Source organism: Microtus oregoni, unplaced genomic scaffold, assembly GCF_018167655.1.
Source record: "Microtus oregoni isolate MIOR12 unplaced genomic scaffold, Mior012 000035F_ref0000213, whole genome shotgun sequence".
In the NCBI taxonomy this organism is placed as follows: domain Eukaryota; kingdom Metazoa; phylum Chordata; class Mammalia; order Rodentia; family Cricetidae; genus Microtus; species Microtus oregoni.
In genome coordinates this window covers 19,503,714-19,520,865 of record NW_024543094.1, presented here as the reverse complement: position 1 = coordinate 19,520,865, position 17,152 = coordinate 19,503,714, and the positions used below count along the sequence as shown (strand labels likewise).

General features: G+C 44.3%; 1 protein-coding gene across 3 annotated transcripts in view; it reads right to left on the bottom strand.

Annotated features, from left to right (window-relative positions):
* Positions 1–8,994: 8,994 nt before the first annotated feature.
* Positions 8,995–17,152, bottom strand: part of Camk1d (calcium/calmodulin dependent protein kinase ID) — a 417,381-nt gene continuing 409,223 nt past the window's right edge. For 2 of the 3 annotated variants that reach the window (XM_041630683.1, XM_041630682.1), the window contains exon 11: positions 8,995–15,259. In XM_041630683.1, coding sequence (XP_041486617.1) covers positions 15,235–15,259 — 25 coding nt within the window. In that variant the 3' untranslated portion in view covers positions 8,995–15,234. The remainder of the gene's footprint in view (positions 15,260–17,152) is intronic. The other variant, XM_041630684.1, reaches the window with a different exon arrangement.

Below are 17,152 nucleotides of genomic sequence, written 5' to 3'. Positions count from 1 at the left end.
CTATATATTTTTACACCATAGCCTCTTCAGTTAAAACAAAGAATTTAGATAAATCAGACTTGGAATTGTAATTTTAAGTTGATTTATAACAAACTTTTAAAACAGATTAAAAGAGCAAAAAATAGAACCTTCCAGTTTGCACAGAGATAAAAGCTTAATCAAGTTTTATCTCTGGGAAATTTAATTTTTTTCTTGATCTTGTCATTTTAATTCTCTTTGTGCATGTTTCATCTGCTAATCAGCACAGTAGTATATATCTATAATAATCAAATATATGATGAATATCCATATATTTGGAGCATGCTCAAAATATTTATCATCAGGATACATGATCAAAACTATTTAGACAATGAGGAGTCAAGTTTGGTTCCCAGCATCCACATGGTGGCTCACAACCTTCAGTGACTACAGTTCTAGGGGATCCAGTGCCGTCTTTTGACTTCTGTGGGTACCAGGCACACATGTGGTGCACATGCATACATGTGGGCAAAACACTCATACGCACTAAAAAACAATTGTTTAGAGACCAGTGAACTAGATTAATGATCTCTTGCTGCCTTTTGTCAACAAACAGACAAGAAAAGCCCTGTTTCTGCTGTTATTTAAAACCAGTGTCGTGCTCCCAACATTCTCTGAGCCTGAGTCATCTTTGTTAATGTTCCCATTTGAGCTTGTTAATTTAACACAGACTTGGAGAGAAACAGCAGGAAATGTGCACTTCACAAGGGCTCAAACCATTTTACCTCCTGGGCTTCCCTGCTCTGGGCTGGGATCCATATTTGGAGGGGGAAAAAACAAAACACCCTGAAATTTGCAGTTTCAACTGTCAACATTTTCCATATTACCCGGGATTTGAACCATTTACACCTGACTTGGCAATACCCCTCCCCTTTTTTCCCAAGCAAAGGCAGCATCCACGAGGGAAGGCAGCATCCACGAGGGGTACTGGAACCCTACGGCATTTTACTGAAATGCTTGAGCTCTGCGTGACAGTGGGAGAGTTTTAAAGAACAGAAAGATGCCCCAGAGGTTTCCTTGTCCAATGCATCAGGTATAAATAGGAAACAAAGCAAAGGCTGGAATGAATCATCCAAGATCACTTGACTGGCTAGTAGCACACCAAGGGCCAGAACTATGGAATCCCTTGGGCTCTGAGACCCTCTCTCAGTGGCTGAGCTGGAGGAAGGCGCCATGAAAAATATGGCGCTCTTGGCTACTGATGAGACAGGACTAGATAATGTCTGGCTACTCAGTGATCCCAGACAGTATTTAAACAGAAATCTCCAGTGCACACTGATTTAGGCTTCTGTGTGGGATGCAACGTGGAAGATTTATGAAAAGCTGCTTCATACAGCCTTGTCTCTGGAGTCCAGGATGTTTACTTGATGGCTTCCCAATCTGAAATCTTTGTATTGAATGGTAGGCTTGAAAATCTAGCTTTTCTAATGGTGCCAAACATTCTGACAAATACTGAAGGACTGAAAGTACTGAAATAAAACAGGGAAGGGCATACTGAAAACTCAAGGAAGAGGTGTGTGCTTGTGTGTGTATAGTCCTGTGTGGCAGGTGTGTGCACTCATATGTGACAGCATGAGCGTGTGTCTCTGTGCACGTGTGAGCAGGAACATGAGTGTGTCTTTCCTTGTGCGTGTTTATGTGTGTCTGTGTGTATTTGTGTCTGTGTGTGATGTGGGAGTGTCATATATCAATCTGTTGATTTCATTGGTTAAGCAATAAAGAAACTGCTAGGCCCATTTGACAGGCCCACCCTTAGGTGGGTGGAGTAAACAGAACAGAAGGCTAGGAGAAAGAAGCTGAGTCAGAGAGCCGCCATGATTCTCCCACTCCAGACAGACGCAGGTTAAGATCATTCCTGGTAAGCCAGCTCGTGGGCTACAGCAGATTATTAGAAAGGGGCTAGTCCAGGTGCGAGAGCTAGCCTAGAAGAGGCTAGATAGAAATGGGCCAAGCGGTGTTTAAAAGAACACAGTTTCCGTGTAATTATTTCGGGTAAAGCTAGCCGTGGGGGCGGCCGGGTGCCGGGGACGCAGCCCGCCGCTCTTATTACTACAACATGTGTGTATATTTGTCTGTGTCCCTGTGTATCTGTGCCTGTGTCCATGTGTATCGGTGTCCGTGCCCATGTGTGTACATGTGTGTGCACGTATGTGTGTATGTGTGTGCACATGCACACTGTTCCTTGCTACATCTTCAGTACTTGCAGCAGCACCTGCATATAGGAAATGGCTGTGCATGAGATCAGCCTGGAAAGGTGGAGAGATGCACAAAGAACACCAAGTGCGTGTTCAGGCATGAGTACCATCAGAAGAGGCTCCCTGGAATATGCTCCGTCTTGTCCAGGGAGCAGCAGCAACATCACTCTCCGAGAGCATATTGGATGTACAAGCCTTCTAGCCTCACTCCAGCTGCTAACCCACCATCTTTTCAGCTGGATCCCAGATGATGGCAAATGAGAAGATCATAGCTGCTCTCAGCAGCATTGCCAAGGGAGCAGAGGCTCTCCTCTGGGAAGTCCTTAGCAAGGCCTAGCTCTTGAGGGCGTTTGTTCTTCTTGGAGTGACAGGTGATAAATGCCTTGAGCCAGGTACCCACAAACCTTAACTGTCTTCCGAGGCTATGTAGGGGAACAGCTGGTCTACATTAGAAAGGTTGCTGCTGGGCTCTTCCGCATGATTAGTGCCAGATTGGGCCAGCAACTCAGAATCTCAAGTGTGCTTGACTCAGCCCTCTGTGTGCTGAACAAAGAGCCTGCCTAGCAAGGGACAGAGGGTTAAATACGCATGTGCAAGAGAACAAATACAGTGCTGGACTTGCAGTGGGTGGTTGTTACCCTGGCTACTTGGGAGGCTGAGGCAGGAGGATGGCAATGTCAGGTTCAGTCATGGTTACAGAGTGAGTTCAAGGACAGCCTGGGTAACTTAGTGAGCTCCCGTCTTAAAACAAAAACCAGGAGACCAGTGATACAGCTGTGTGTAGAGGTCTTGCTTAGCACGTGTGAAGTTCTAGAGTCAAACCCCAGCATTTCAAAGAGAAAAAGAAGAAGAAGAAGAAGAAGAAGAAGAAGAAGAAGAAGAAGAAGAAGAAGAAGAAGAAGAAATGCTGAAGCAAAAGAAAGATTATGGGGAAGAGGAGGGAGATGGCTGAGAGATTATGAGCATTTACTGTTCTTGGAGAGAACCGAGTATGGTTTTCAGCACTCACAGCTTAAAAGATTAGGCACCCACTTCTCACAACTACCTGTAACTCCAACTCAGAGAATCTCTCTCTCTCCCCTCTCCCTCTCTCCTCTCTCTCTCTCCCTCCCTCCCTCCTTTCCTTCCTCTCTCTCCCTCTCTCTCTTTCTCCCCATTTTCCTCCCTCCCTCTCTCTCTTCCTCCCCCCCCCCTCTCTCTCACACACACACACACACACAGACTCACACAGACACACATGCATGAGAACATCTTCTTTAAAAAATAGGGGCTGGAGAAACTGCTCAATGACTAGCACACTTACTGCTCCTGTAGAGGGCCCAAATCAGTTTCCAGCACCCTCACGGCAGCTTCCAACTACGGGCAACTCTACTTCTTGGGGGACTGATACCATCTTCTGGACTCTATGGGCACTGCATATTTATGGTGCAAATGAACATACAAAATACAGATAAATAAGTCCTAGTAAGGAGGGAAGACGGGAAGTTAGGAAGGAAGGAGAAAGAAAGAGAGAGAGAAAGAGAGAGAAAAGAGGAAAGAAAGGTAAAGAAAAAGAAAGGAAGAAAGGAAGGAAAGAAGAGAAAAGATAAAAAAAGAAGGAAAGAAAGAGAGGCAGCAGGTTATGAGGCAAAAGGAAGAAACAGAGAAGTGGGGGGCAAACAGGAACTAACCTGTGAATTAAAAATGCCTTTCTTTTCTGGTCCATGAAGTTTCTCTGGAAGGATTCCCAGTTGCCCATGCAACCGCATTTAGATGAGCTCATGATCCAGGCAGTTCCTCTCAGGAGAGGCTGGCCCCTCCCCAAGATGGCAAAGCCACACACAATTAGGGTAAAAGTGCATACAGCTGGCTATGAGGAGCAGCTGGCTAGTCAAGAGAGGGTCCAATGACTATCTCCACGGCCTCTTTACAGTAGGGAATGCTGGCAGTCAACAAACCCAGCTGTGATGACCTTATCTAAGCACACAATGCTGACTTTATAAAGATGGGGGTTGTCTGCTTGGAGGATGGTGCTGACAACAAGAGTCCAGCGAATACAGTAGGTGCTCAAAAGTGTAGAATGCACACGTGTGCAAGTGTATGAAAGCTCGGGACAGGATTTGATTACAAAGCACTGAGGGGGCCTTAGAGAAGAAATAGGTCACCTCACTGGAGGATTGTGGGTTCTGAGTGCCCCTACATCCAACTTCCCAGCTGCAGAGAGACCTGAGTGAAAGGCTAGTTTCCTTGGGTTTTGTGTCAGTGAAGTGAGGGAAGGAGGCCTGGCTATTTTTGAACAGTGTGATGGCAAATGAGAGCTGTAAAGTGTTTTTCTGTGTACCAGCTCCTCCGTGAGAGCCTTGGGAAAGCTAGTGCCCACTTCAATGCTCACATCTTGAATAAAAGAGGCTAGGTGACCCCAACCCCAAGCCCTCCCTGGAACCTGGCTAGATTCTGAGCTTTCTCAGGCCGTGCGAAATATATTACACTATTCATTAATATTTTCTCTCTCTCTCTCTCTCTCTCTCTCTCTCTCTCCCTCCCTCCCTCCCTCTCTCTCTCTCTCTCTCTCTGTGTGTGTGTGTGTGTTTGTGTGTGTGTGTGTATGTGTGTGTCTGTGCACACGCACATGTGCCTGTCTCTCTCTGTAATACAAAGCAACATATATTCTTGGCGCTCCCACAAGTTTTACAAGTATGTGTGAACTGAAGTTTTCAGGGTAAAAAAATGTTAATCTGTGTTAGAAATTCTCAAGTTTCATTGGTTGATCATCTGTGATTATGAAGAGTTGGAATGTATGAATATACACTGGTCTGCTCAGAGATCGCCAACAGGATCTAGCAAGAATGTGTCAAGCCTCCTCCTCTTACATATTTCAACACAAAAATAGGTCCATCACCAATTATTGTGGGTAACCTTTACCCCTTTTAATAGACATTTAATAGATGTTACGGCCCATCGTCTATGTTTGACTATCATTGGGTCTAACTGGAATGCACAAGCAACTCCTAGCTTCCATCAACACAAAGGCTAGGAATGTCACTAGCATAGTATCTGATGTATATAATGTGTTTCTCACTTCGCTGTGACCCACTGGCCTGATGTTTCCACCAATGTGTAATTTTAAGTTTTATATTTAAAAGTTTATTTAACATACCAACTACAGTTCCTCCTCCCATCCTTCCTCTGTCTCCTTCCCCATCCCTCATCCAACCCCCATATACTCCTCAGAGAGGGTGAGGCCTCCCATGAGTAGTCTACAAAGTTGAGGCAGAACCAACTCCCCTGCCAACCATATCATAGTTGAGCAAGTTATCCCTTGTTGTAATATGAGCAGCGGGGCTCCATCCCCAGCACTCTGGCCGCCTGCTAGCTTATGCCCTGAAATAATTACACGGACACTGTATTCTTTTAAACACTGCTTGGCCCATTATATCTAGCCTCTTCTCGACTAACTCTTGCACCTGGACTAGCCCGTTTCTAATAAAGTGTGTAGCACCGAGGTGCGCTTACTGGGAAGATTCTAGCCTATGTCCATCCTGGGCTGGAGCTTGATTGCGTCTGCCTCAGAGAGCAGAGCTATTGCTTCTGCCCAGGAGAGGGGAGCATGGCGTCTCTGCTCCAGAGAGCAGACCTGTCGAGTCTGAGCTCACTTCCTCTTCCTCCCAGCATTCTGTTCTGTTTACTCCAACCACCTATGTTCTAACCAATAAAATGGGCCAAGGCAGTTTCTTTATTAGCCAATGACCTTCCTCCATCAATCCCTCCTCAGGAAAGGAGCTCCAAAATGCCAGTTCATGCAGTGGGGATAAATCCTGGTCCCACTGCCAGTGACCCCAAGAATCCCCAAGCCACAGAACTATCATCCACATTTAGAGAACCTAGTTCAGTCCTATGTAGGTTCCCCAACTATCAGTCCAGAGTCAGTGAACTCCCACTAGCTTGGGTCAGCTGTCTCTCTGACTTTCCCATCATGATCTTGACCCCTTTGCTCATATAATCCCTCCTTCTTTTCTTTGGACTCTGGGAGCTAGGCCCAGTGCTTAGTTGTGAATTTCTGCATCTGCTTCCATCAGTTACTGGATGAAGGTTTGGTGATGACAATTAGTCAACCAATGTATTTCTAAAGGACTTGGATTTATAACTCTGTTCTGTTACTATAATAGCTTCATGAAACTGTTACCACATTGGAACATGGTATTTGGGGTGACCTAAAGCTGTGTTCCTGGCCATGGTCACTCATATACGTTTGGCCTGGGGCAAACTATCTCTTACTCCTCTTGAGATATGAGCTTTGTTTTGTGTTGAAATATGTAAGAAGATGAGGCGTGACATATTCTTGCTCTTGTTGGAGATCTCTGGGCAGACCAAGTATATTCTATTCATATGTGAAGACCACAACCACGAAGGAAAAATGGTTCAACCCGAAAGGTGATTAAGAGCACTGATTTAAAAATCAATGCCCATGAAGCAGAGTATTTGCTATAGCCATGCTCCCGCTTGGGAGCAGAGAATCCAGGAGGCCTTGGGAGCACACCATTTGTACCCACTTCTTGCCAACTCTGTAGGAGTTTTTTGTTCATTTCTTGTGTTTGTTTTTAAAGTCAGCTCTTAAATAGGTTTTTATTCATATAAGAAATCACAGGCCTGACATCCACCTGAAAGAAAAAATAAAATTAAACCAGGGACTTTGATGTGGACTTTTGTATGTGCTGAACCTCTCTGGCATCACGGGGAGCTTGGCTCTGGAGAAGAGAGGTGTTGGATTGCTCCTCAACATGGCTAAAGTGAAACAGGCTGGAGTTTGAATATTTTAGCTTCAAAGGCTTAGGACACACTGGCCTTCCATGGTGGTTAGTTGCATATTCCTATACATCCACTGCACTAGACTTGAGTGATGATTAGTCCATGAGTCCTATCTTTGAAACTCCTTGGGCTGGCGAGATGACTCAGTGGGTAAAAGTGCATACCACCAAGCTCGGTGACTTGAGTTTGATCCCCATGCCCCATGAAATGAAGGGACTGCTGCAAGATGCCCTGTGACTTCCACACATGGTATGGCGTGGCACGGGCACATGAGTGCGTGTGCAGGACACAAATAAATAATAAATAAGCATGATATTAGTCCTTCAAAAATAGTATACTCTTCACACCTTTAATCCCAGCACTCAGGAGGCAGAGGCAGGTGGATCTCTGAGTTTGAGGCCAGCCTGGTCTGCAGAGAGAATTCCAGGCCAATCAGAGTTATATAGTGAGACCCTGTCTCAAACAGCAAACAAACAAACCAACCAAAACAACAGCAGTAACAAAAAGTATAGTATGCCTAAATTTTTTTTTGTCCCATAAAGTTTTCTGTATCATCACCTATTCACTCACAACGGTTCCTTTACATTTATATATAGCTCTTCATCAGGAATAAAGAAAGTGAGAACAAACTTACAAGGGCCACACAGTAGTACACGCTCTACATCTTCTTGGCTCAGAGCTTTTGTCTCACTAAGGCCCATGGCATCGTCATGTGGTCCTAGCTGTGTAGGGCAATTTTAATTCTGCATTTCTTTTTATTAAATATTTTATGTGTATGGTGTTTTGCCTGTATGTACGTCCTTGTACTGTGTGTTTTTGCTGCATGAATGTCCTTATACTGGTGCTCTCAGAAGCCAGACAAAGGTGCCAGATACCCTCAACTAGAGTAATAGAGGGTCTTGCACTACTGTGTGGGTGCTAAGAACCAAACTGTGTCCTCTACAAGAGTAGCAAGGTGCTCTTAACCTCTGAGTCATCTTTCCAGTACCAAAATTCTATAATTTTATAACACATGCTCAATTTATTTTTTTCAGCTTTACAATACCATTTACTATTTGGATTAGGGCAGTGGTTCTCAACCTTCCTAATGCTGCATACTTTAATACAGTTCCTCACGTTGTGGTGACCCCCAAACACAAAATTATTTTTGTTGCTAATTCATAACTGTAATTCTGATATTGTCATGAATCATAATGTAAATATCTGATATACAGGATATCTGGTATATGACCCCTGTGAAAGGGTTGCGACCCAAAGGTTGAGAACCACTGGATTAGAAGACTTATCTGATGTCAGATCTGATTGCCATAGTATATCCAATGGCCTGTGAAATAATTTTTCTCTCCAAACACTTATCTAAAAAACAAAGATACTCCCATCCCAATAAAGCATCTATCAGCCAGCCTTCTGTTGAAACAAGAATCTTCCTTTGGGCATTGATAACGACAAGCCAGGCTGAGGATGTAGAAGGATGTGGACAGATGGACCAAACCTGGCACTGCCAAGTCACCTCTGCTCAGAAGGACTTCCTGGAAATCATCATTGACTTTTCTGTCAAACATTTTATGAATACCTAATTGATATGACCTGATTTTCTAGGCAAACCTCCAGCCAGCTTCCACAGCAGAAAAGGGGTGGGGGGCAGAGCTTTCTTGTCTAGATAGTATTGAACCTGGCAACAACCCCCCCCCCCCCCAACCTCATGGCTACTTCCTTCCAATTGCTTGTTGGGCAAGTGATGGGAAACATCTCTGTGATCTCGTGAGCTCTCAGACTCTCAACTCAGGCTCTTTCCCTTAAATCTAAACTTAAAGCTCGGCAGTACAGAGGGTTTGCTTAACGTGTGCATGACTTGAGTTCCATCCACATTACTGCCAAACAACCAACAAGTAAATAACTCACCCTCAAATCAGAGAAAAATGGAGAAAGAAATGTTGAAATGCAATAATAATAATGCAATAATAATTCATGACACAGGAAGCAGACCACCTACATCCAAAGGTGATTAATTCTCTTTATTGGAGGAAAACAAGAAGTCATCAATCTCAGTATCATTATGATAGAAATCGATATGTATACATGATTGTCAAGGCAGAGAATCATTTGCTACATAGACCCATGAACAATTTTGCAGTGCCGCAAACCTATGGGGGTTAAACTTCTTGCAGAGTTTAATACATGCATGGGATAAATGCAGTTTCCCTTCTTTTGTTTTTTTTTTCCCCAAAATTTTTTTTGGACAAGCATGTATGAAAAAAAATCAAACCAATTGCAAGCCTGGTAATAGTGAGTTGGGTTGATCCTGGGTTTGATGGTGGAAGCTGTTGGGAAAACATGCCCACTGTTGGGAGAGAGCTGGATGAAGGCCAATCACATCATAGATAGCCACAGAAGCCAATTTAGACATTGTTCCAATGGATGTTCTGGAAAGAATGCACCTTTGGTATCTTCTCATCTGAATGTGGGACTAAGATAAATGCTCTCTGAAACATGCAGTCTTTCAAACGCAAGACGCTGATGTGATACCGGACAGTGTCTTATGTGGCCCAGAAATGGCCAAGTGCCTTGCAGGGAGAATCACAGCTTCTGTGGTGTGGGACAAACATCTGAGCTGATGTTCTAGTCCCTCCTTTATCTCTTTTGTAACCCAACTTCCAGCTCTGCCCCCAGGGCTTTATTTTCCAAAGTGCAGGGTTATCCCAGAGGGCCTCAGAACCCTTGTCTGCTCAAATGAAGATTTTTCCCATTGAGGAGCAAGTTAACTAGTATTTGGGACTTTTGAGTAATGTCTTTGATTAAAGTCTCGAACATGTCTCTCGTTTTCTATTTTTCCCATCCATAAGAAAAATAAAATCACCTGTAAGTAATATAGTTTGATAAATCATCAGAGGACATGATAATTATATAACAAATTCCCCAGAGACAGAGAAGGTTAAAAACAGGTATGGAGAATGCAGAAGCGGCTTTAGTACAGGGGTCAATGCAACTGTTTGTCCCTTTGGCTTAGAGAAAAACAGACACAGAGAAGCCATTCCACGGTTTGTCCACGAAACCAGACTCGGGAGCCACATGCTGAACTGAATGTTTGGCTTCCAAATGCACAGCCTTTGGGTTTGCAAATGTGGAGCCCATAAAGCCACAAGCTGAGCTGCTCCCATTGGGCTTACAGGGAAGTCTACCCAGGGCTAAGTCTTCCCTGCTGATTATGAAGACTTTGGCTGCTGGCAGAAGGCAGGCCCAGCCGTGGCCAGCATGCAGGGCCAACTTCACAGCGGGGCTAGGCTCCTGTGCACACACTGGAGCAGGAGGCAGACCTTGATGCACTGAGACCACCAAGAAGGGACCTGGCGGATGGGGTGTGGCCTTTCCTCTTCCTTTCTTCCTTAGACCCGCTTGCTACCCAGGGTTAAAGTTTTCAAGCTAACTCACCTGCATACAAATTTCTGTAGAGGTAACAGGAAAAAAGTTTGCCTTTCAAAATTTCTCTTCCCCAACTTGGCTTAGAAAACAAACAAACAAACAAACAAACAAAAACCTCTCAAAACTCTCAATTCTGGAAATCAAAGGATTGGAATACCTTTTCTGCTTGCAGCCCCAACCTAGGACCAGATAACCCCTTAAAGAGCAGTGGACTACATACACATATATACATTGGTTTTTAATTTTGGAAACAAACTGAACAGTGTTTGGTCTGGAATGTGTTTAAGGAAAAGGCAAACCGTCGGAATGTGAGGAGAAGGGATGGGAACCTAGCGCTGGTCTGTAGGACATGCCAGCAGGGCCTGTATCTCACTTGCTGGGAGTGTGTGCCAACCTGGAAAACCTGCTATTTGGTTGTGAAAAAAAGGAAGGAGCTGTCCTTCCCTGGCTCTCGCCCTCCTTCCTCATGGCCTAGGAAAACCCATCACAACACTTGTGCAAATCTTGCAAGGCAGGGGCACTGCTGGCCCTAGGTTTCCTGCCTGCAGCCTGGAATAATGGCACCAATATGGTTTCCCCAATGTGAAAAGTCAGTTCTGGTCATAATTCTGAGCAGGTCAAAGGGTCATGATACCCAGAGCTCTAAAATACCCAGTCATTCCTACTGGGTGGGCTTCCCCAACTGTTTAAACAAGCTCATAAAGCAGACTGTACCAAGTTTTGCATCCCATGGGAGGTCAGTTCTCTTAAGAGGGGACCAACTGGTTCCTTCTTCAGTGTCCACAGTGTTCTTGGCCTGTGGTGCAAAGGCATCTGACATCTACAAACTCTCTAGCCCATGCGGGGCACTGAGGTTGGGGGTGGGAGGAAGCATAAGTGGGTAAACAGAGTCTGGGATTCACTAGGCCAACTGCTGTGTTCCCCAAATACCACACTCAGAGATTTCTGAAGATTGCGAGTTTCTCAAAACCACAACTTGTCGTACAAATGGAGGTGGCTGTCTTCTTAAGGAGGCATCTTAGATGACATCGGGCACAGTTGAAGTGGTATGGCTGGAGACTCAGGGTAGCGTTTTAGAAGAGACCCAGAATCAAGGTCAAGGGCAGGAATCCAGACATTTTGATCTGTTTCAATGCCTTCTCCAGAGTCCTTTTCTTTCACACAGAGATGGGAATGGCAGTTGATCTTCTGGAGTCAGAGTCCCCTTGGGGTTAGAGGCAGTAGAAAGGGGTAAAAAGCAGCTAGAGCTTGCTACAAAGCCTGTGACACTCGGGTTGCTGCCTCAGTCATGACTGGGCAGCCTCCATTTCCTCAAGGGTTTGTGGTAGACCCTGTCCCTCCAGCTTCCAACTGCCTCTGTCCCTGCCTAACCCCACACCTGAAGCTCCAAACTCTACAGATCCCTTGATTAGGAATGACAAGCTATCGGCCTTGTTGGAGCTGAAGAGGGCTCCCCTCTCTTATTGCTGGTTTTAGATGAACGTTAGCTGCCCTTTCTGCCTCAATTATGGGTGGAGGTCAGGGGATGAGGGAGGAACAGGCAGGAAGCAGAGGGAAATATTCTGGTAATATTTCAAAATTTCATAACCAAGTGAAGAAATAAATATCCACTTGCTCAGGAAATGTGAAAAGGCTCTAGTGGGGGCGTCGGTAAGAGCCCGATATTAGGAAAGCAGTCTGAGAGGGGCCTGTGTGTTCAGCTAAGCACTACAGCTACTAAGCATCCTGGTACATACATGAAATTCTCAGCCTGTGTCAGTGGAATCTAACAAGAGTGGGGGAGCCAAGACTTTGCCATCCCATTTTCCAGGTCTTAAGACTAATTCCATTCTGTAGTCTCCTATATTATTATTTAACAATACCAACTGGAAGTGAAACTTTGTCTTTCTCCCATGCTGACTTTCTCAGAACAGAAGGCTCGGCTGGTACTTATTTTAACCTTTCTTAAGACAGTAGGAAATAACCCAAGTGAGTGACATGCTGTGGGTGCTTCTTGAAGACAAGTTCAACCTTATGAGCTGGCAATATCAATCATCTTCTTAACACCAGTTCATGGAGACCTGATGTGTCCAGGTTGAATCAAGCATAGTTGATTGCAAGGTAGACACCTGCACCAGGGTCTGCTCTGTATTTATTTGTAGTTCATATATGTAGTCCATGTACCCATATATCAGCCCTATGAGATACTTTCACCACTAATAATGTTACTTTGTAGACATAAATAGTTACGTGTACCATACAGCACAAAGGGCCAACACATGGAAGGTATCAAACTTGGGTAAAATCCCCTACTACAGCAATCAACTAAACTACTTCCATCCTTCCTCCATCCCTTCCTCCCTTCTTCCCTTTTGAGATAAGGATTTATCTAATTAGCTCAGATCAAAAACTGAGATCCTTCTACCTTAGCCTCCCAAGCATTATAATGATAGCTCACCAAGCACAGCTGTATTTTTTCTCTTATGTTACATAAAATTGAATGTTTCCATGATACTTGTTGACAGGAAACATCCTATAAACTTCCTTTGAGTCACTTCTAGGTTTTTCTTAAATACTGTTTGTAATATTCATATCACTAGCTTTCTGAAGGGCGGAGTAGGTGGGTAAGTCTCCAGACTCAGTGTGGCATTTGCTTTCCAACTGGGTCTGTTGTCATTTTAGAAACTCTTCCCAGAAGGTTTATAGACTTTGAGATGACAGCTTCAACTGCTACTCTTTGGGTTTGTGTGGCAGGAGGCTCACTAAGAATTTGGGAACTTATGAGACAAGTGGGAACAGGTAGACCAGATGTCTGACTGAAACTGTTCTTATATATCTTTGGGGGACTGGAGCTTCTTCCCTAGTGATACTCTGTGTGTGTGTGTGTGTTTGTATGTATGTATGTTTGTGTGTGTATGTTTGTATGTGTGTATGTTTGTGTGTGTATGTTTGTATGTGTGTATGTTTGTGTGTGCACGCACTTGCACAGCATATGTACTAGGGAGGACTAGGGGCAAACGTGTAGGAGTGGCAGGCATGACTTACTTGTCCATCAGGACTTTCTATAGCTGACAAGCACATGAGAGGGGTATGAGGACAACAACCTCAGGCCTGTCCCTAGGCTATCAGGGACACCTATCACAGCCTATATTACTAGGCAACCACTGACTGTAGATGAGGCTCAGTCTTTAGACAGACATGAGAACGGAGGGGGAACGCTGGCAGAACTGGCATTTGAGCCAGCTGCCTGGGTCTCTGAGAACCTCCTGGGAGAACGTTTGCCTGGACTACACTCCGTGCCTTCTCTTCTTGTATATCTAGCCACTGTGCAGGTCAGCGACACAGACTGGTTTTTAGGACATTCCTAATTTTAGCCTTCAAGTTCCATATCCTAGGAAATCCTTCAATCCCTGGATGGCCTGACCATCCCCATTATGTTTTATTTCAGACTCGTCTGATGTAAGGGAAGGCTTCTGCACCAGCTGGACCTTGCTCTGAGGTGGACAGTATTCTGCTCACTTGGTGTCTTCCCTTACCACCGAACAAAAAGGTTTCTTCTTCAAGGCCTTTTCTGTCCCCTCTCTTGGGTAATGTTCTTGAGAGAATAGGGTAAAAATGTGAAGGGGAAAAGTGTGTGCTATAGGCCATCTGAAGGGCAGGATTAGAAATTAATTTAAAAATTAAAGCAAATATAGAGAGATTCATTTTAAAAGTGCATAGCTGAGAACAGAGTTTCATCCATTAACCCCCATGAGAAATGAGGGTTTTGTGTGGTTCATTTTAAAAATAAGATGTCGGTTAGTGCCGCCTGTAAGGGAGGCTCCTTGGCCCTGTGGGGATCCTTTTACTGGAGGGCAGTTCACCTGTAATACGGAGCCTGGAGTTTAGGACAGAGGAAACAAGCTTATTTCTTCTGTGGTTGTTGAGGGGTTCTCAGGGGAAGCTGCTCATAAGGTTTTCTGCAGTTTCCCTGGCAAAAGCTACCTGGAGAGAAGCCAGCCCAGCCCAGGTGCTGGGTGACCTCCTGAGGAAGAGACACAGGGCAAGGAAACACAAGTAAAGTGCACTCAGCCTTGGTGACAGATTCTCGATCCTCTTAGAATTTTAAAAAATACCTTTTAACTCCTCTTGGAGGCAAAAAAAAAATCTCTTAAAGGTAACATAAAACCACTATTAAAGAGTGAATGAGAGAGGTCACGTAACTGACAGAGATCAAAAAGACATGTCTCAAAAAGAAAAAAAATCCAAATGCAGTTAGGGATCCAGCGCAGTGGTAGAGTGCCTGCCGGTCATGCACCAGGCCCCGGGTTCAATCCCCAGCACCACACCCCCGCCCCCCCCAAAATCCTATTGTACAACATTTACCAATATTTAAATAATCCAGTTGAAACCTTTTTTTTTTTTTTCATGAAAAAATACATCCTAGATGGCTGCCTACACTGAGAGAGCGGAAGTGGTGGAGTTGGGGGAGGGGAGCAAGAAGGTCCATTCAGTTAGAGCTTTGCAAGATTCGTATATACAGCACCAGATCCTGTGAAGTCAGCTCCCCTTGAGTCAGTACAGTTTGTGAGAAATGGACACATCAGAATTGCAGTATAAAATATGGCCATAAAAAACTTCTGCCTTCCAGTCCTATGCAGGCGCACCATGCAGGGTGGGTGGGGTCTCCGATGCTGGAGCTGCTCCGGTCTAGGGCTTCCCCTTCCCTGGCTCCGCCCCCTGGGTCCCACCTCCAGAGCCAGGTCACTTGCTTCCAGTGTGCCCTGTTGTCACAGTGGTGGGCCTGGGTCTCCTCTCAGCTCCGACTCCTGTGACCCCCGACGAAGAAGAAAGGAAACTACAGAGCGTGGAAGGTGCCAGACCTGCCAGGGACAACAGACACAGATGCTTAGAATTGAATTCACATTCCCCTTCCCACAAAGAGGGACGAATGTGCTGGGGTAGATGGTTGAAACTTGTCTAAGATTGCTAGGTATGCTACCTTCTACTCCCGAGCTAAACTGGGAGATCCTGCCCTTTTCATCACCCTGTAAGAAAATCTCCGCCATGTATTCAATTTACTTTACTCTCCGGGCCAACTTTTAGGTCCTTTTTTCTTTATAATTACTGCTTTGTATTTAAAAATAATATAGTATTCCACCATGACACATGATATCTGAGGCCTTATTTATTGAATACACTCTATATATGGTGTGTTGCACACTAGGATAGTACACTACTTTCTGTACTAGGCACTGGGATGGGTGTGGATTACATACCATCATTACTAGGATGTTCATTCCTTTAATTTTTTTTTTACTATTTTAATTTGTGTATACTTGTGTTATGCTTGTGTGTGTGCAGACATCTGTACCTGTATGTGGATGTCAGAGGACAACCTCAGATAGATATGTTTAGCCACTCTTCATCTTGTTTTCCTGTTTGTTTCTGAGGCAGTTGGCTGAGCTGTTTAGGCAGGTTGGCCAGCAAACCCTAGATTTGCCTGTCTTCAGCTCCCTATACTGGGATTGGGAGCACATGCCGCCACACCTGGTTGCGTTACATGGTTCTGGGGATCATCAGTGCATGACAAAGAATTTTACCAGCTCAGAAGAACAGACCATTTCTTACAACAGCTCTATGAAGTAGGCATTTTTTAGAATGAAAAAGGGTATGTACCCTGCTGTGGAATAATCCTTTTGAACACTGTAAATACGTATTATTCTCATTGGTAAATAAAAAGCTGACAGGCTGGTAGCCAGACCAGAAGTATAGGCAGGATAGCCAAACACAGACAGAATGCTGTGATGAAGAAGGGCAGAGTCAGGGAGACACCAACCAGCTGCAGAAGAAGCAGGGAATGTAGAAAATGAGGTAACAAGCCATGAGCCATGTGGCAAAGCATGATAAGAAATATGGATTAATTTAAATGTAAGAGTTAGGTAGTAATAAGCCTGAGCTATTGACTGGGCATTTATAACCAATATAAGCCTCAGTGTGTTTATTTGAGAGCAGCTATGGGACAGGAAAATTGTCTAGATATGGCACCCACTGTCTAGCAAGGATCCACACAAGACCTGAGAAAGTTCTAAAAAGGATCTAAACACACAGAAAGGAAGACACACTGGATTCCCTAGTCTCTCATGCCAGCCATAGTACAGAGACACATCTCTGGACAACTGCCCACTAGATGAAACTGGCTGCCAACCACCATGAGTTAAGTGTCATGGCAGGTTTCTGCAATGTCTCATACTGGCTGCAGTACAGAGAGGCATTTCTCAGTTGCTGCTTTTAGACTTGAGCCATGAGCACCAGTTCACTGCATGACAGATTTGGGGTTTGCTCATGCAGACAGAAAAGTTTAAGAGATACACAGTAAGGACACATTAAGATGGCAAAAACCTCTAAATGGGTTACAGTGTATTTAAAAATATATGTAAGTTTGGGAGAGAAAAGAGAAAGAGTATATAAAATAGTTTTAGAATAAAATAGTAAAATCCTTTAAAAAGAAATAGAGTAATAGGAAATATAACAAGTCACATAAAGATGGAAAATACACAGAGTCTGGATTCTGTATGTTATTGTGTTGTCTTTAAAATTTTTGGCTGCCAAGAGACCTTGAATTATGGAAACTGCTAGATTTAACCAACCTATATATTTTAAAAATGTCTCAACTTCAAATCTTAAGTCAAAGATCTACTGTAGGAATTTGTACTGTCAGTAGCCTTTAAGTTACTTGCCCACTTGGGCGTGGCCTCTTATACTATTTATGCCTA